The 18,918-nt window shown below is 42.4% G+C and overlaps 4 protein-coding genes across 12 annotated transcripts; 1 reads left to right on the plus strand and 3 right to left on the minus strand.

Moving 5' to 3' along the window:
* Positions 1-183: 183 nt before the first annotated feature.
* LOC148394504 (dynein, cytoplasmic 1, intermediate chain 2a-like) lies at positions 184-9,967 on the minus strand. Of its 3 annotated transcripts, none has more exons than XM_088383414.1 (17): positions 9,864-9,967; positions 8,977-9,094; positions 8,797-8,911; positions 8,324-8,411; positions 7,605-7,664; positions 7,266-7,381; positions 3,795-3,881; positions 3,559-3,721; positions 3,366-3,465; positions 2,755-2,880; positions 2,531-2,677; positions 2,348-2,461; positions 2,134-2,267; positions 1,327-1,471; positions 1,104-1,244; positions 880-1,005; positions 184-798 (listed from the first exon to the last, which is right to left on the minus strand). In XM_088383414.1, the coding sequence occupies exons 2-17, from the start codon at positions 9,082-9,084 to the stop codon at positions 685-687; spliced, it is 1,884 nt and encodes a 627-aa protein (XP_088239540.1). In that variant the 5' UTR covers positions 9,085-9,094; positions 9,864-9,967; the 3' UTR covers positions 184-684. The 3 variants fall into 3 exon arrangements, with proteins under 3 accessions (XP_088239540.1, XP_088239541.1, XP_088239542.1); XM_088383415.1 differs by lacking the exon at positions 9,864-9,967 and adding an exon at positions 9,626-9,772; XM_088383416.1 differs by lacking the exon at positions 7,605-7,664 and having other exon boundaries at positions 9,864-9,965.
* A 22-nt stretch (positions 9,968-9,989) lies between these two features.
* cybrd1 (cytochrome b reductase 1) lies at positions 9,990-11,885 on the minus strand. Its single transcript, XM_088383437.1, has 4 exons — positions 11,572-11,885; positions 10,826-11,034; positions 10,609-10,763; positions 9,990-10,534 (listed from the first exon to the last, which is right to left on the minus strand). The coding sequence occupies exons 1-4, from the start codon at positions 11,756-11,758 to the stop codon at positions 10,264-10,266; spliced, it is 822 nt and encodes a 273-aa protein (XP_088239563.1). The 5' UTR covers positions 11,759-11,885; the 3' UTR covers positions 9,990-10,263.
* A 239-nt stretch (positions 11,886-12,124) lies between these two features.
* On the minus strand, positions 12,125-15,945 carry dcaf17 (ddb1 and cul4 associated factor 17). Of its 2 annotated transcripts, none has more exons than XM_088383419.1 (15): positions 15,798-15,945; positions 14,952-15,118; positions 14,762-14,865; positions 14,587-14,677; positions 14,376-14,512; positions 14,218-14,296; positions 14,005-14,094; positions 13,807-13,914; positions 13,551-13,653; positions 13,321-13,463; positions 12,981-13,090; positions 12,813-12,900; positions 12,646-12,729; positions 12,406-12,564; positions 12,125-12,347 (listed from the first exon to the last, which is right to left on the minus strand). In XM_088383419.1, exons 2-15 carry the CDS (start codon positions 15,081-15,083, stop codon positions 12,228-12,230), a joined length of 1,548 nt encoding a protein of 515 aa, XP_088239545.1. In that variant the 5' UTR covers positions 15,084-15,118; positions 15,798-15,945; the 3' UTR covers positions 12,125-12,227. The 2 variants fall into 2 exon arrangements, with proteins under 2 accessions (XP_088239545.1, XP_088239546.1); XM_088383420.1 differs by lacking the exon at positions 15,798-15,945 and adding an exon at positions 15,392-15,470.
* Positions 15,479-18,896, plus strand: mettl8 (methyltransferase 8, methylcytidine). 6 transcript variants are annotated; one of them, XM_088383428.1, is made up of 11 exons: positions 15,479-15,771; positions 15,857-15,932; positions 16,022-16,178; positions 16,302-16,393; positions 16,477-16,754; positions 16,859-16,908; positions 16,982-17,042; positions 17,134-17,273; positions 17,387-17,493; positions 17,591-17,656; positions 17,749-18,896. In XM_088383428.1, the coding sequence occupies exons 3-11, from the start codon at positions 16,027-16,029 to the stop codon at positions 17,901-17,903; spliced, it is 1,101 nt and encodes a 366-aa protein (XP_088239554.1). In that variant the 5' UTR covers positions 15,479-15,771; positions 15,857-15,932; positions 16,022-16,026; the 3' UTR covers positions 17,904-18,896. The 6 variants fall into 6 exon arrangements, with proteins under 6 accessions (XP_088239554.1, XP_088239555.1, XP_088239552.1 ...); XM_088383429.1 differs by having other exon boundaries at positions 15,857-15,923; XM_088383426.1 differs by having other exon boundaries at positions 15,479-15,765.
* The last annotated feature ends 22 nt before the right edge of the window (positions 18,897-18,918 follow it).

Genomic DNA, 18,918 nt, shown 5'->3' on the forward strand with positions numbered 1-18,918 from the left:
AGTTGGCGCCACCTGGTGGCATCTTCTCATCAAGGAACTGCATATGTAAGTTGAGGAGCTTCATTGCTAAAGAGACCAGAGCCAGGTCATTTGGAGATTAGATTAATAAAATAATATTGTCACTACAGGAGCCGTGAAGCACTATATTCTTCGTATTGGTTGTTAAAGACATACAAACACTGCTGAGATAGCAACCATTTTTTTTATAGATCTTTGAATCACTGAGTGTTTACAGCATAGGTGGTCATCTTATGCATGGAGGACATTCCAGTCTAAAGAGCTGCAAGGATGTTGGAAAATATAGATTTTGAACATGTCAATCATGCAGATATGAGATGAAGACAATGATGCTTACATTCTAAAGATGCGATTGCTTCGGTAACATGAAATTAAAGAAACATGGTGCAGAGGAAGAAAACATTTGGCTTGTACAGCCTGTGAGGCAGATGTCGACATGCCAGAGATAAAGACAGGATTTCATTTTCATATTTAAGGCATCTGGTTGGAAAAAAAAAAGTTTGGTGTTTTGCGAGTATAGCTCTGATGTTTTGACCTGTCCCAAAAAGCAGAGTGGGAAATGATCAGCTGACTCATCCTTCAATAAGGAACGCTCAAGTCGTCATCAGAACAAGGTTCGTATTCACGAACCCTCCGGTGGTCCCTGAACACAGCCGCGCTGTGACATCACGCGGCCAGACGCTGTGCCGCCAGCTCCTCAGCATCGTCTCGGTTCTCGTTGATCTCTGCCAGCGTGCGGACGAAGCGGCTCCATTCGTCATTCCGTGGAACAGCAATTTGCTGGGGAGGGGTGAAGCGAGTTTTGTCAACTTTCGGTTGCCATCCTCACATTTGACTCTAGTAAAAATCAAGCTTACTCACCTCTCCAATGTCATACACTAGGACTCGTCCGTCCGAATCTCCCACAGCGATTTCTCTTCCAGATGGAGCCCATCGGATCCTGTTGAGAGCCGGGTTCCCATCCACAGTCACGCTAGCTGTTGGGACCTGACAAGAAGTGTGTAAGAAAAAAAGTTCACAGTTTGCCAAACTTCTGCTTATTGTCAAGTGTGTTGCATTCACTGCAATGTGTGATACTGTTGCACCTCCGTGTCGTTGTTGAGGTTCCACAGGTCCAAGTGACCCACGCCATCGACGCAAGCGAACAGAGCCGGGTGAGTCGGAGACCACATGACGTCATAGACGTAATCAGAGTTGTCCTCGAACGAGTAGAGCGGCTTGTTGTTCTGCAAATCCGTTAACGTGTCGATAGATTCGTACGACATTTACCTGTTGCCATATTGCATTGCATCAACGGCCACGTCTTACCTTAGTGCTCCACAATTTGACAGTCCAGTCAAAAGAGGAGGTCACAAAGAGATGGGAGAAGTCCAGCGGTCCAGCGGCCGTGTGGCAGTCGATTCCCGTGATTGGTCCATGGTGGCCCTCAAACATTTCGCTGATGCCTGCTTTGCTGTGGAGCACACAGAAAGACAGTAACCTTGAGTTTATTTTGGATTGAGATACAAGACTGTGATGCCCAAGGATCATTCTAGAGGTACGACTGTATTCAACACCTTCAAATGACTCTCCTCCACCACGCACTGTTATCCAAATGAAGCTCAGATAATTAACACCGAGTGGTAAATACTCAGCGTGAGTGATGCTTATGCATTATTAAACCGCAATGACGGTATCATACTTTTGCAAATGAGGTGGAAAATGATCGGGCCTATTACAGAGGTGAATCCGTGAGCCGAGTAGCGATCATCTGCCGGGCTACTGCAGGACATTTCAATTATTTGGTCCCGGGCTAATTCGCATCTCAGCGGGGGGTTGAGATTTGAGCCGCATTTGCGGGGGTGGGGGGGGGATCATCCGGCATGAGCGCAGCTGTTTAACGACAACGGCTCTGGATGAGCTGCAGGTTAAATCCTCCCTGGGACGCCAGGCTATTAAAATGACTCTCCGTTTAAAAGGGAAAAACTGATTCACTTCCTTGTTAATGTTGAACGAGCTTTATGTGGTCAACTGACAGGCGGAGAAGAAAAACATGGCCAGTAAAAAAACAGCTCGAGGGAGTTTTGCGTTGCTGTGATGTCTGAGTGTTTCTTTTTTGGACGCCGGTGGACTCACCTTCCGTGACGACACGACATGTAGACGGAGCCGTCCTCGCTGCCCACCACGAAATTGTTGACGTCTCCCAACGGGAAGGACATGGAGGTGACGGCTACGGCTTTGGATTGCTTGAACACCAGCTCCATGCTGTCCTGTGTGGGGAGGGTGGGGCTTTGTCAAAACACACTCGGTCAAACACAAATGTATAAATTACACTCATTGCAGTTGAAACCTGTGGCTGAGAGAGCATGTCCAGGCTCCAGGAGCACATCTTGCCATCGGTGGAGATGCTAATCAAGTTGTTGGCGTTCTGGGTGCCGACCACATTGACGCAGTAGACTGGGTGCTGGACAAACAGCGACGTTAGAAAATCACTGAAGGTAAGACAGCAAGGTTAGCTTAAAAAGCTAGCTACCGTATGCGCGGCAGCAGATAGGGGCGTCCTCTGCACCGGAGTCCTCTTGTTGCTCCTGTTGTCCCACAGAACAATTTGGCCCGAGTATGTGCCCCCGACGACCACGTTAGGGTGGAACTTGGCGAAGGAGGCGGACATAACGGCAGACTGTCAGAAAGAGGAGCAAAAAGATTAGAGATTACACAAATCCATAACTGTTCAGACGGTCCAAGTGAGTTCAGTACCTGACAGTGGAAGACGTACTCCGGTGTGGTCTTCTTGTACTTCATGTTCCACACTAAAGCCACGCCGTCTGGCTCGTGAGGAGCGTCCATGTTGTTGTTGTAGGAGGCAACTAGAAGTTCGGGGTACTAGAAAAAAGAAAAAAAAAATCTGTCAGAATGACACAGTGGCTGAAGACTGGTGGGGGGTGAGGTAACCCATTAATCGTTTGTCGCCTTGAATAATCAACGCGGAATGCAGAGTTTGTCTGCACAATTACAAATCGTAAGGGCATGGATTTTCCCACTAGGCAGGTAAATAGCGTGAAGGAAAAAAAAAAAGCTGGCATTCAATCAGTGTCACAAGTCATTGCGGAATCATGCATGAAATAACTCTGGACGCCAAAGGAAACAAATCATTACGCTCTTTGACTAAGTGACAATTTGGGTGGGACCTTAAACTTTCATTCCTGAGGGACTTGCAAAGTAAACGCTGTCAAACTCCAGCTATGTAATCATAAAACATGACGGCTGGGAAAAGTTAACAGCCAATTAGCCGCGGCTTTGGACACGAACTTCTATTTGGGTAGACAAAGTAATGTTGGATACTATGTGGACAAAAAAAAATGAGAGACCTGAGGCGACCAATCCAGACACGTGACAACGCGATGCTTGGACCAGCGTTCATCTGTGAATTGTCTGTTGAGCGAAAGTTTTGTTCCGCCCTGAATTTCACTGTGGAAAAAAAAAAAGATGACAATACAGCATGTCCATGAAATTCCGCCTGGGAAGCTCAACGTGAGTCGATTGTTAGGATGTGATGATTACCCCTCCTTCTCTTCCAGGTCGCGGCCGCTGTAGTCGAAGAAGAGGTCCACGTGCTCCGACAGAGCTCGCTCGATGATGCGAGTGCTATGGTCGAAGAAATTCACAAACTCCTCCGAGTGCAAAATCTGCAATTTCTCCTCCTCGGTCAGTTCATGGAGAGTCACTGGGGAGGAGAGGGGGGGTTTGGTGAAAATGTTTTGATTGATTATTGTGTGACGTCACCGTTGCTTGATTACCTTCTTCTTCCTCATTGAGGTCGGGCTTCTCGATCGGTGTCTCGACAACGGTCTGCGGCGGAGCGACTTCTTCCTCCTCCTCCTCATCTGCAAAACAGTAAGTCCATTTTAAAAGCACATTTCTGCAGGCTGATTCATAAAATAGTATAATCACATTCCTTTCATGAATGCAGCATGTTTTACAATAATGTAGGCCCTGATTATACACAAACACTCGAAAGGGAGAACAAAGTCTGACACCAATTTTCACCTGTCTTTCACATCCCCTATTCTCTTCTTTCAATAAAAAGCTTCTCCCGGTGATTATGGCCAACGCAAAAGACTTTTGGTATCTCTGCCTTGCATTTGTTAGGTCTGTCAAGCTCGACGTTGCTTTTCAAAGGGATGCTGCGTCTCAAAAGCGGCGAGGTTGTCATTTGTGTTCGACGGACACGGCGCAGCGGGTGTCTTGTTGTCGCAGGCGGCCCGTTTTTTTTTTTTTTTCCCCCCTAGCTGTTAATGAGACTCATTCAAAGGCGATCCGAGTTGTCAGTGTAGCCGCTCGCTTCTGTGTCCTGGAAACTAGTTGGCCCCTTCTAGCAGGTGCCCGAGCTCCATCCCATTGGTCGGAGCAGATGACGGCACGGTGCAAAGGCAGATGGCCACGTCTGGATTGTCTGAGGTTCTTCAGAGGTGGCACGGTGATGATGGGCACAGAGGTTTTCCGCTCTGCTGCTTCGAGACAAGCCCCCCACCCGCCCTGTGTAATTACCAACCTAGCAGGAGGTCCTGAAACTTCTATTCAAGCTCAGATAATGTACAACAAACTACAGGCCGGAGCAGCTGGGAAACTGCTCGCTAGCTTCTTTCAAAGCACATCTCCTAAAGACGCTATACCGCCCGAGTTTTGAAAAAATAATAGCCGGTTCTTGCAAGGATTTATCTTGGGCTTACGGCTAATGTAAGACGACGGCACGGCACGGCAGGATTTCCTTCCCGTCAAGATCATCTATATGATAATGTCATCCGTCACTTTGCCTATGAAGTGATTTATCCCCTTTACGGAGAGAAGAAACACTTTTGGGAAGAACGTTATTGAGCACGCTGATGAGTTTATCGCTTTGAAGACCCGTGTCGTTTCAAGGTACGGAAGGGCCATATGCTTTTGCGAGCAACGGGAGAAGGTTCAAATGTTTTCTTTCAAGGGCCTCAATCAGGCTTGGGGGGGAAAACAGTAATCACCCGGCCGCACTCGTCAGCCCTGACGAGGCGAGCCGGCCACGGCAATCAACCTGCCAGGCATTAGGAGCGGATAGACAATCTGAAAATAAAGGGTATAATGCACCTGCCAGCCAAAATGGCCATTTGGAGAAAAGCTAGTGATCCCGGTGACCCCGCTGGGGAGGGGGGGGAGTGCCTAGTGAAGGAAAGCGGGAGGGGGGGTTACATTTAACAAAATTCACCCGGGTCTTTGACGTCCTATATAGCAACACCTCCTTTAAAAAAAGGAGCCTATTACGCCTTTTGCGCCATTTAAGAAATTTAAAAAAAAAAGCTTTTGGGGGAGCGAGTGCAAAGATGGTCTTGTGTGAAGGCAAACACGGCCAGTGATGTTCACGAATACAACAAAACGACCTTTGCCCCGACGAGCCGCAGGTGTCTTCCTCTTCCTCGGCACGAAAGTCTGAAAGCGACGGCGCGCGCGAGCCGCTTTGCAAAGACAGCGGGCTTGTTACGTTGCAACCTTTTGCCATCCGGGCTAATCAGCCAAAGACGCAGTGGGGAAGATAATTTCTTGTCTCCACAAATAAGAAGCTTTTAAACAGCCCTTTTCTCCCTTTAGACAAAAGACGGTGATTAATCCTTTCAAAAGACATTGCAACATTTACAGATCAGGAAAAAAAGCCAGTGCAAACTACGCAACAGAAAAAAGCCGATTGGTCGGATAATACTGGCATTAAAAAAATAAAAATATTTATTGTGGCTTGAAACTAATCAGAACTAATCAGGAAAAAAACCCAATCTAGGGTCGGGGAGAGACTTTGATGTATTTAAAAAGACCTGTCCCAAGACTTCTGCTCTACATGGAGCATGTTCATTGATAAAAAAGTAGCAATTATGTGCACAACCACCAATAGGTAAATCATAACGACCCTCCAAAGCGAGAACCTACCCACATCTCTTCACACAATAGGTATTTAACCACTAAGTGCATAAAAGGCAACTAAATTCTAAAGTGGCACTTGAGCTGAGAAGGCCACAAAGGGCTTTTGTGAGTTGAAGTTGTGACCTTGCTCGGAATCTAGAGTGATTAAAACAATCCCATTCCATTAAACGCCGGATTGACTAAACCGCCGCACGTACTTCTAAGCGTGACAAGCTTTTTGTAGCTCTGCGCCGGAGCGCCGCCACCCCATTAGCACCTCACACTCCAGCGTGACATCGTCATCGGTAATTACAGCCTCTCGTTAAGGAACGGATCCCCGATTCTGCTTATTGTGAATCACTCCGACCATCAACAGGCAAACAAACATGCGTTTAGGAAACTGGAGGTGTTAAAATTAGGGTATTTTTTAAAAATCAGATAGAGATGAAGCAGCCTTCATTGAAAAGATTATAATCCCTGGAAAGTTTGTAAATTAAGCACAGCACTAGCTAACTAGCTAATCGATAATTGTTGAGGGGCGGGGCAACACGTGCAGGCTTCGTTTTAGCCACGCCAAAAAATGTTTTAAAAAAACGCACACACAATGTCACCAAATGTGTTTTGTTACGTGCGGTGGAGAGAGAAGACAGGGAAGCGAGGGACTTGATGAAATGATTACACGGCGGCTGCGAGGCGAAGCGGGATTCAAAGCTGCTCGAATCCATCTTTGTTTAACAATGTTTTACAATAGCCATAAAGAGTGATGTGAATTATTCTTCTGCTGAGGGATTTTTTTTATTATTATTAAATTGGATCTTTTTCTCTTGCTGGGTCAGCGCAGTTTTCTCTACATAACTCTTGACCCAACAGCCCTTCCATGATGTTTAAAATCCTAAGCAGGCTTTCAAGGACGGCGAAATGGATGCGTTCAATGATGCAAGTGAATCAAGCAGACAAGCATAATGACAGACTTGCGCCAGACGGTGAATTTGTAAGAGCTTGGAGATAGTTAGGACATCTCGAAATGGACGAGAGTGGAGGATTTTTTTTTTCCTGTACTTTCATCTTAGGGTTCGCTCACAATCACTTCCGGAACATTAGTTGACTCTGGTCTTAGGGGTTGGTCAAAAAATATTCTGAAATCATTATTTTCATTTTTTCTTTCTGATGTCTAATTTTGCTAACACGGCTCCAACTTTACCTGCTGGGAAAGGTATGTTATGCTAGCAAAGCGGTATCAGTGTCATAGTATCGGAGCATTTGTGCATCAATCGTTTTTTTAATGTTCTCAATTTATTTCTGATCTCTTCAAAAGAAATCTAAAGGTTATTTAAAAATCGCCTTACCTTCTTTTTGCTGTGTCATGACAGGTGTCTGGGTCTCTTTTGTATAAGACACAGTCTCCCGTGGAGGGAAGTCCACCTGAGTGACTTTGGCCATTCCAAGTTTGGAAGCGCCCCGCCTAGAAGCAGAAAACCACTCAAACCACTACACAAGCAACAGTCGACAATTTCAACTCCTTACCAGAAAAATCTCAGATGGAATGGCAAGTGGCTCAGATTAGTTTTACAAAACCAATGTTAACATATCTTGCGCATGCAAAACGTGAGTCGTGACAAGTAATCATGCCGTAGATTGAGAGAAGGGAAAATGACCAGGAAAGGAGAGAAGAGAGTGTCCAGTACCCCAGCTCAGAATCAGAATGAAGTTGAAGAGTAGACGGGTCAGAGTCCCAGTGTAGAGTCCTGGTTAGTGTCACAGCAACAAGGCGGCATTAGTGAGACGCACGACCCAGCACAAACCAGGAAAGGAAACAAAGTTAGCAAAACATGCACATTTACAAAGGAAGGATTGGGGAGACACAAAAATGAGTACATTCATATAGGGAAAAAGTCTGTAAATATTTGTCGTTTCTGAACTTCTGGTTCTGGATACAACTTTAGGTCTTTTTTAGTAACAAAGGGGTTGTAATTTGATCTTGCTTGAAAATTCAATTACACTTCCTCATTGATTGACTTTGAGGTGTGAACGCTCCCACACATGGTAAGGGAGCGGGGGGGGGATCTGAGAGAGAAAAAAAAAAAAAGAACTTCCGAGTGTGTGACACAAAGTGTTAACGTGAATCCAAGCTGAGCCTCGGGGAGAAAACATGACCTCCATGTGTGTAGGAAATGGCCGTGCCGGGTGAGGGAAATGAGTCAACGCGTTAAAGGGGGTCGGAGCGGAGGGGGGCTCCTTGGGTCTGATGGGACTAGCTTGAATTTCAGCCTAGGGAAGGAGCTCTAATTAGAGGTTAAGAAGTCCCCCAGGCATCACAACAGCCTGTTTTTTTGTTAATTCCTAAATCAACTGCATGTAAATCTAATAAATGAGCAAACGGCTGGAGTAAATTTCTTCTCTGTACCTTGGTCCCGGAGCTCCATCCGAGTCCTGGCTCCCCGTCTCGCTTAAGGTGTCTGCCGATTTAGCAGTTGGAGACGTGGGAGGAGCGGCTACAGAAAGAAATAAACACAAAAAGATATTTCTATAACATGATGATGGCCACAATAGTATTGTGTTGATGCAGTTGTACTGCTAACACAAACTTGGTTTCCAAATACGGCCAGGAACTTGGACGTGCTAATTTAAGTCAAATATTTTTTAAATAAATGCCGTGATATCAGAATGAATAATAAAACAAGATTATAATTTGTGTTTTATAAATTATAGGCTAAGGGACGTTTTGTTTAATAGAGCTGTACTGCCCCCTGCTGTTTGCAAAGCGACAAGGATCTGTTAGCATATACTGGGAAAAAAAACATTAGTTCAACTGACAGAAAGTGAGACTGATGCAATACAAGAATGAAATTGGAAGTATTCACTAGATAAGCCACATACCGACAGAAACATCTGAGGCGATACCAAAACTCTGTAGCAGGGCATCAGCTTCATTGCGCTTCTTCTCCAAGTCAGACTCTTCATGGTGAACGGCAGTATCTTTCACTTGATCTGCCTATTTTACAGTGGGAAAAAAAAGATGTCACCAATTCAAGAGAATATTGTGTCAAATTTACTAACCTCCTTTTTCTTGCGTTCCTCTTCCTTTCTTTTCTTTTCCTCTCTGATTTGGGCCAAGCGTTGCTTCTTCCTTTCAAGCTCCGCTTTTAGTTCGCTTTTGTCAGACATGATGCTGCAGCTGCATAGCATAAGAGAGAGAAAAAAATAAATAAATGCTGAGTGAATAGTATCAGCACATAGATTTCAGATCATATTTTTTTCAATGTGGTACACTTGTAGAACAGAGATTTTGATCAACGCAGCTTCTCTTATTCGGTTCCTATTGGATCTCATTGTATTGTGCAGATTCCTGAAAAAATGCATGCCTTTAAACTATTTCTATTGAACAGAAAACTCGAGATCAGACAATTCCGGAGTACAGCAATGATTAAAGCCCCACCCTGTGGAGTCGGTAACTACAATTTGACCCCTACGAGCCTCTTTATCAAAAAGCCAACTGGTTTTCATTTGATAGTGCAGATACGCGTATTTTCACTTGTTAATTTCATAACAAATGTTCGATCAAATATTGAGATCCCAGCTTTGCTTCGATTCTGCTTCAACTTGAACTCTCTCCATCACAGCTACTGTTAGCATTCCCTGCTAAGATCGGCTAATTTGCTGTCATAACTTTATGTATACAACGCGTACTGTAGCACAACATACATACACATGTCAGACTAGAAGTTTGTCGTTTAAGTAAAACGAGATCTAGCGGAATCCAGCGATTATCGAATTAGCAATTAGCATTGACAGCTATCTAGGTCCGCAGGGCTGTCATGCGCTAACCGATCAAATGATCGGCGGCTAAATAAAGCCTCAGAGCCAACTCAAACTATAAAATTAAGCTAAATTTAACAAGTACATGCTACTACAACTCGAGTAGAAACATTTGGTAGTATACGAACCTTTTACTCCGTTCGGGGCCGGTGGATCTTTACCATAAAGCAAAACAATCCAGTTTCATGCCACGTACGGCAACCGCAGAGGGACAAAACAGACGACTATTACAATACACGGTAAAGAGAGTCACATTAGAATCTGCAAATATTTATTGTAGAATTACTCAAATGATATTTTAATAATTGAAAGATGGAACAATACAAGAGAATCTGAGAATCGTGGCTAGTTTTGTCATATTTATGAGAGCCCTTTTAACATGGTCATAGTGCAACAAATTCAACATCTACAATATACAAGAAAACTATGACATTTATCACATATGAACGAAAATACAGCATTATTGACTATTGGAAAATGAATGTACATTCATCGTAAACTGGAGACAGTTGCAATTTATATTGAAATTCAGTTGACCTGATCATCAAGTTTATTATTTCTCCTTCGGATCTCCCCAAAGCCTTCACCCTCTGCTTCTTCTGAGAGTTGAGACAGGGTTGGACCCACTTTTACGCGATCCTCACCGTCCTCGTTGGAATGCAGACTATGCTCACTGGGCCGCTTCCAAGAACTTCGAGTGGCAATCCACAGGATTAGTGCTCCGAAAATCACCAGAAAGAGCCCCAGAATGTTCACAAAAACCGCCTCTGGGGGCGAATCTTTGTACTTGGGGTTACTCCTAGGAAGAGATAAGTAAAACAAAGTTACATTTACTGTTTAGTGAAGCTTAGTGAAGCTGTTTTCTGTACTTACAGGCCAAATATGAGTTTCTCAGTGATGCCCATGAGTGCCACAGCGATGACGGAGGTGAAGAGGAACAGGCCACAGTAGACATGAACGGGCATAAAGGCTGCTCTCCAGGATATGGGTGTAAATGGAATCAAATACAGGCCGACCCCTAAGACGAGCTGCATAAAGATATAGTCGCATTTTAATTATACAAAGAACAGGAAAAAAAGAATGCATTCACCTGTAGACCGTAGAGTATGACAGCTCCCAGGCCCACCCAGCTGTGCAGACTGTACATGTTGGGGATTTTGGAGGTGTTGTGAAAGTCGAAAACTGCCACTGTTGCAACTATAGCAGAAACGAAGGCCACCAGGTTCAAGCTTGCGTGGATAAACTTCATAGTGAGTTTGCTGTACTTCCAGCTCCATGGTAGTCTGTACACGATGATGGCTGGAAGAGAGAAAGTCATTTGAAGTGTTTCATGTTTGTGTGTTTCATGTTGTGAGAGAAAAAAAGAATTGTCCTCTTGACTTGCAAATTATTCTGCTTACTTATAGTCTCATATGATATAAAAATGTGTGAAATACTCAAGATGTTCAATTAGTAAAGTTCATGTGTACATGACGTACAAATATTGACAAAAGGAAGAACTTATTTTCACAAGATCTTTTATTTCTGTGTAAGTTAAAGCAAAGCAAAGTTAGACAAAAACTGGAAAATCTTGTTTGGGTTGAGTAGAAACCAAATCTCACAATGTCTATTGTTTCACATCCTTCTGAAAGACTCAAGTGCGTGTCAAAGTAATTCTAGTATATTGCGCGGTTCCTCCACAAACGAGTTTTGAAACATTGCACCGCTGCACGTGTTCTTGAACGGCGTGCTAAAAACGGCCACGCCTCCTTCCTTCCACGCACTTCTGCAATTGTGTAATATCAAATCGTCCAAATTTCTTTGGCCGGAGAACTAAGAATGGAAAGCACAACTCACCCAGACCCTGCAGGATGATAAACCCGCTGATGTTTAACACGGGATGCCAGTTAAACTCTGCTTGTCTCCCGTCCCAGGCCAGACCATTTTGAAAGTGAAAAACCCAACGTAACACGAAGATGATAGCGAGAACGGCGAACAAAGCGGCAGACGACAAGGTGACCAAAAATAGTTTGTAATTCTCCATATTGGTCTCGTTTGGTCTCTCCGGAGATCGGGATGACGAAGACGATGATGAAGAGTTGCAGGCTGTTGTGGACAGACTTGAGTGTGAGTCACGTCGCGGGTGGCTGAAAAAAATCCTCGGAGGAGGGGCGTTTTCTAATTGCAGCTTACAAAACTCACCAGTATTTACTTTCCCACTTATGACACAAATTTTATAACCCCCCCCCCAAAAAAAACCTGAAGCATACAAAAAACGAAATTATTCCTTTTTTAAAACAAAGTATATGTTGGCTCAATCAATAGATCCATCTATCTACTAAAAACCAGCATAAAAAATAATGATGGTAAAATAAGTTTGAACAAGTGATCAAAATAACATCTTCAAATATTTTAGTAACAGTATGACAATGTTTTATTTCAATAAAACATACAAATTAATCCAGTATACTGTACAAAGTAACAGATTGGAACAATGAAAAACATGCCAAATTCTACTTTGGAAAAGATCTGGTGTCAGTCTTGAGTTTGTAAAGGTAACAGCCAACGTCGCTGTTCCGATGTACAATATGAGCTATCGTGTCCTTGTCGAAGATCAGATCATGTCGGAAAGTCTGAAAGCAAAAATGAAAGTTCATGTCGTTGCATGTTCACGTGCGGACGGATACTCACCTCATCCCAAGGTTCCAGCAGCTCGACAGTTTTCAGTAACTGTCCGCTCTGGTTGTCGTGCAGTTGGATCCGAACGTGTCCCTCCCTCTCTTGGCTGCTGGTGGTGACCACCACTGCCAAAAGGTCCAGCTCGTCCTCATATATTACCGTCCGGAAAGTCTGAAAGAAACATTTGTGCGATCAAATAATAATGGCAAGTCTCTCTCTGAAGAGAGTCTGGAGCTCAAAGTCTTTTCGTACCTCATAAAAACAGTCATCATCAAGCTGCTGAAATCGTCTCTTCACTGTGCGGCCTGAAGAGGTGACAGTGACTTGCGAGGAAGGCTGCAGGATATATATTTTTTAAATTATACAGGAGCATAAATAACTCTTAAAACTCTTCATTTCAACCAAAGCAAAGCACTTACAATCTCGTTCCGCTGCGTCACTATTGAGAAATCTTCTATTACCTTTGACGGCAATTCGCTGTTGAGCTCACCGAGGATTTTAAGAACGCTGGCAGGAGGGGAAAAAATTAAAACGTATTCATTTATGTATGCGTACTTTATATTGAAGTATTTCTATGTCCTACTCACTTTATGGTGCTGGGTCCCATGTGAATGATTCTTCCTGATTCATCAGGATGGAAGAAAATCATATCGCTCTCTAGAGCGCAACAGTCCATATTCTGTATTCCGTTAACGGCCTAAATTGATTTTAAAAAGGGAGGGGGGGAGTCTTTTAGCTTGGGAACATTATGATGCATACAATGCAGCTCAGGGAGGAAGCTATCAAGAAGGTATGTAAACAACTGGCACCTCCCCCTACTTAATCTGTCTGACATTTTCCTTCAGGTGCTGAGCATTGTTGAGTACATTTGAGTTCCAAGAAACAATATTTATTCATATGTGGTGTTAAAAGTTGAGTTTTTGATACCAGAGTGCTGTCTTTGAGTGAGCGGAAGTGGTGAGTCCCTTGGTGACATTTTTTTGGTGGTGTGTGAATGTAATGCCAAGGAAAGCCTCCAAATTGAACACCATTGCTGGAGCAAGACACCTCAAAGAGCACCGGAGGGCAATCTGTGTCATTTAAAAAAAAAAAAAAAAAAGTTCTCCTTCTTGGCCAAGAGTCTTCACCAAATCTTTATTACAGAGGATTAAACGTACCTGTAATGTGGATATTTGTCGGAATGCCAAATGGAACGTCTCCCACTGTTTTGCCATTGAGGAGTGAACTTGGCTTTCCGAGCGTTATTTTTTCCACCAGGTACTACACAAAAAAAAACCACTTAGTTGCTGTTAACAATCTCAAAATAGTTTCCTCCAAAATATACAGTATATTATGGCTATTTCATTTTTTTTTAAATTTTCTGGTCAATCATCACCAGGCATATTATTTAAAGAATTAATAGAACATACACACCTTTTTCAGAATGTGCTCAAAGCTAAACAGCTTCAATGCTTTTTTGCTGTAGGACACAGCCAGGACACCCTGAGATAAATCGACATCAGTTATGCCGTTCCCGAATACCTGCAGAAAATGAAACAGGGCACTAAATACTGCACCCTTGCGATATTCACAGCATGTTACAAGAGCAAGTATGCTCTCTAGCGTGCACACCTGCTTGTTGATTTCCATCATGGCCACAATTTGTAAAGGGAAAACTTGGAATATGGCCAAATGCATCACAGCATTCTGGGCGGTACCGGCCTGATCAAAAAAGAACAAAAATGAAGGAATTATTGCAGCGAATCACCCTTAGGGCTGGACTTTTATTTTGAAAATATACAATCTATTTATGGAATTCTAACCAAATGACAAAATAGTTTTTACCTGCTGCTGTAGGGATGTGCTTTTGTTTAGAATTGATTTAACATAAAATAGCTCTTGAGAAACATCCCAGTTTATGTACCTAAAGAAAAATAGCAAGAATAGCAACATGAAGCCTGTATACTTTTTTTTCAATAGCCTAAAACAAAAAGCTAATTAACCCGAATTTGTGTTTTGAAGAAAGGAAAACTCTCTCCAGCTCCTGTCCCGTTGAGTCTGCTAAGCGATACAACCAATTATTGGCTGTCAAGCACAAGAGGCTGGGCTTCTGATCGGAAGGAGACGCTAATGTGGATTCCTGCCAACAAAACAGATTCAACATAAATGTAGAGATGAAGTGACGATCAAGTTTAGTTTTGGGCATCGACTTACAAGTGGGCTTTGGCACAGCAAGGTATCTTGAAACTTTTCCTTTTTAGATCGCTTTGGCAACTCGTAGAGAGCGTGAGGCTTGGAATGAACACTGTTAGAAAAGTACTGTTGTCAGTTGACAATAAATAATCTCTGCAATGCTAATGATAATAAAATGATTAAATGTTGTACTCACCAGCTAAAGCACTCGAGGTAATTTTCCAGGTAAATTTTACCATTTTCATACAATATTGCGGATTTGGAGGTATTGCCCCACGCTACACAGAAATTCCTATTATCCTGTATTATGGCAACAGATAAAAAAAATTAACATGAATAAAAAATACAGCAGCAAATAAGTGCTATTGTATTTTGTTTTGCATTACCCCCAAAAGTATGGCTCTCAGGACCTTTGTATTGAGCCTTGTTAGTGTCCCACCATCTCCGATACCTCGTTCTCTCCAGCTCAGCACCTCAGCAGCATTTACTTTTTTTTTTCTCCAGTAAAGCGCCATCATCTAGTAGCATTTCTTCCAACCTTTCAATAGAGTATCTGCAAGAAAAGTGTTTTCAAGATGCAAGATTCAAGAGTTTTTATTCACCATGTTTGAGCGTGTCAAACAAGGAATTTGACTTCGGTACATCACAGCCACTGTTCAACATTTAGGTGACTAACAACACACAGGACGTGAAAAATGACAAATATTCTCAAACATCCCCTGATCTTAATTCTGATCCTGATTCAGCATCTTATACATGCAGAATGACTGAATGAGTTAAGAATAAGTAAATAATAACAAATAACATGACTTATTATTAAAAATACCTGATGTGTTATAAATAACGACTGTGGCATTTTAAAAGGTAAACAAAAAATGTACCCCACTTCCCATTGGCACTGATGTATTACGTCACAATCCAGCGACACACAAACGAGCTCATGTACGCATGCGCAAAAGCAGGTGCCTGCTACTCCACATTACAGCCAAATCGGGTGATTATGGTATTTTTTTCTCACTTTAATAACTTTGAACCAACCGTGTTCAGAAGATCTGGGGTCTGGGAACACTCTTTTTGTATCGTAAACACGACTACATTCAATTAGCGACCTTAGCTTAAGTTAAGAGGCATCATAGCAGACTGAATCGGGTAGATCGGGTTGAAAGGCTTTCGATCCAGTTTATCGGCAAGAACAAAACGGTAAAGGTACATTTAATGACGTAATGGTTTACCGTAGTATCCTTGGATGAATGTTTAGTTTACTTGTGCCTCCTTGGTCTTGTTTTGGTAGCTGGTCTGCTTCTTTCTACGATATACGTCGACTCAACAACGTTAAGACTCACTGCTGACACCACCTGGTAGGAAGTGTAAGCATAAATAAAGAACGAAATCATCGTACAAACTTGCTCAAATATCTGTTAACTAAAATATTGTTGTTGGTTTTTTTTTCCTTCAGAATAAATGCATCACTTTCGGAGCCTCGATTTAGCCACACTGGAGAGAGTCATCAGCAGAGTGTCTACACGTTTGAAGAGCACAATAGGAAGACCCTCAGCTCCACTGGGGTCAAGAATTTTGAACAACCCTGATGACATCTATAAGCACAATATGTGGTCAGTAATGACAGAAATATGATTAAAGTCCAACCTTTAAATACTTTTTTTTAAATCTAATGTGTGCAATGTGTCTTGTTTCCTTTATATGTTTACAGTAGTTGTGTAATTCTTACTGTTTAGGGATCTTGTGGAGTGGACAGAGGCGGACAAACATAATGCACAACTAAAAGCTGCTGAAAACTCCAAGGTGCACGTTCCATTAGGGGAACAAGGCAAGATTTGTGTTTAATATCAAATTTCAAAGCTATCAGCCTTGAAATTAGAAAAAAAGTGACCTTATTCTTAAATGTCACAGGCAAATTCGATACAGAAGCTCACCACTACTGGGATAGGTTTTACGAGCTCCACGAGGATAAATTCTTCAAAGATCGCAAGTGGCTGCTTTTGGAATTCCCGGAACTTCTTCCATCTGATTCCAAAAGCCAAGAGAGGGGCTTTGAAGGAGAGATGGAGTCTGAACACCAGCAACGCCACAGCCGTACACACTTTGACTGTACTTCAGATCATCAAAAAAATGAAGAAATCATGGGACTGACTTACCCTGGACAACACGCCTCTTTCAGGATATTGGAGGTTTTTGCAAAATACTATTTTGTGAATGATGATAAATATAAATAATAAAAAGGTTAATTTTTATCAAAGGTGTAGTTATGCAACTAAACTGTATATTTTTATAGGTTGGATGTGGGGTTGGCAACAGTGTATTCCCAATTCTTAATCATGTCAAGTAAGTGTCCTGCAATTCATATTTGATATCTTCTGAGTATATTATTAACATTAAGTTTTAATTTTGTTCACAGGGAAAACAGTGCATTTTTATACTGTTGTGATTTCTCCCCATGTGCTATTGAGCTGTTGAAGGTAACAAGTCTGATGCATTTTCATGCTCTAGTAAATAACCTTGGGAAAGAGAACACTGAATAAAATGAATTCTTTTGTGCCCCTCTCATAGAGTCATCCCGACTACGACCACTCTGTGTGCCACGCTTTTGTGCATGATATTTGTAAGGATGAAGGTTCTTTTCCCTTTCCTCTACAGAGTCTGGATGTCATTCTTGCAGTTTTTGTGCTCTCCTCCATTCACCCAGACAGGTGGGTGAAGTCGACTGCAAAAACGCAGTAGAAGCTATTTGAGTATGGTGTTAGCATAAATATAGCAGACTTAAAAGCCCACTTCTGGTCAGTAAATGAGATCTCATCAACAGGATGCAAGGAGTCGTTAACAGGTTATCCTCCTACCTGAAATTTGGAGGGATTTTCCTTTTTCGGGATTATGGACGATATGATTTGTCACAACTCAGGTTTAAGAAGGGTGAGTCATGGATTTGTTGGACACATACGACAGTGTTCTTTATATAATGGCTTGCGTGGACGTAGTCTATTAATAGGTGTCGTATTTTTGCTATCAGGTCGGTGCTTGTCAGACAATTTCTACGCGCGAGGAGATGGTACTTGTGTTTATTTTTTTACAAAAGGTAAGAAACGACAATGATATGCTTACTTAATCGGTCCTTGTTGTTCACGTTAATAAACGACAGCCCCGTTTGACTGTCTTTAATGTTCACAGATGAAGTTAATGCTTTATTTACCAACGCTGGATTGGAGGAAGTTCAGAATCTGGAGGATCGACGAATTCAAGTTAACAGAGGGAAAAAAGTTTCAATGCACCGGGTGTGGATGCAGAGCAAATACAGGAAATTACATCCAAGTTCACCCTGTTAACACCCTGTCATGCACATTCTTTTAGTGTCATTTAAAGCGCTTCTTTACTTTTATACTTTGGACTTGAGCAACTGTGATGTCATTTTCAGTCGCCATCAAGTGTCAAAATGGCCACCCCCTGAGATGGATTAAGAACAGGTATTTTCTGCTCAGGAATCATTTGGTGATCTAACACCCCATTTCAACCCCTTACACTGAGTGGCAAGCAGGGAAGAAATGGGTCCCATTTTTATAGTCTTTGGTATGACCCGGCCTTGGTTTGAACCCACGACCTTCCAGTCTCAGGGTGGACACTCTACCCCAAGGCCACTGAGCTGGTGATCATTGTCTCCCACTATTGTTTTGTATAAAGTTGTTTTTTGGTTTTCTTTACAGTGTTATGGTATCGGGGTACTTGTAAAAATTGTATAGACAAATGATATAATTGATAGTTATGGTGTAGAGTTGGAGGGACACAAAAAAATCTACTTTTTGGGAGGTGTCATCATCATCATCAGGTGTCTTGCCTGGAACAGGCATTGACGGCCATGGCCCTCCATTCTTCTCTGTCATCCGAAGCTTTCATGAACTGGTTGTTTGTTAGCTCTTTATGAGTTGCCCATTCATTGAGGCTGTCCACATACATTTGTCGTTTGCGTCCTCTGCTTCTCTTTCCCTCAATCTTTGCTGTTGCGCTGAGATGTTCTATTCCCTTTGTTCTGTAGGTGTGCCCAAAGAATTTCATCTGTCTTTTTCGTACTGTATTGAGGAGTGATCTTTTCATATTCATCATTTCGAGGACCTCCTGATTTGTCCGTTTTTCCTTCCACTGGGAGGTATAACAGAAAGAAATTGAGAAGCACTGATAAAAATAGGTTTTGTTGTTTGTATTGTGTATACCAAATTGCACAAATCGTGTATTTTGCCATGAAAAACAGTATTTATTTTAATATTTCGAAGTGGTGAATGTTTCATTTATTCGTTGTTGATACGAAACAAAAAACATAAACTTGATTTTTTTTTTTTTTTGCACACG

The sequence above is a fragment of the Syngnathus floridae genome, chromosome 8 (genome assembly GCF_059516105.1).
Source record: "Syngnathus floridae isolate MCC-2025c chromosome 8, RoL_Sflo_1.0, whole genome shotgun sequence".
Classification (NCBI taxonomy): domain Eukaryota; kingdom Metazoa; phylum Chordata; class Actinopteri; order Syngnathiformes; family Syngnathidae; genus Syngnathus; species Syngnathus floridae.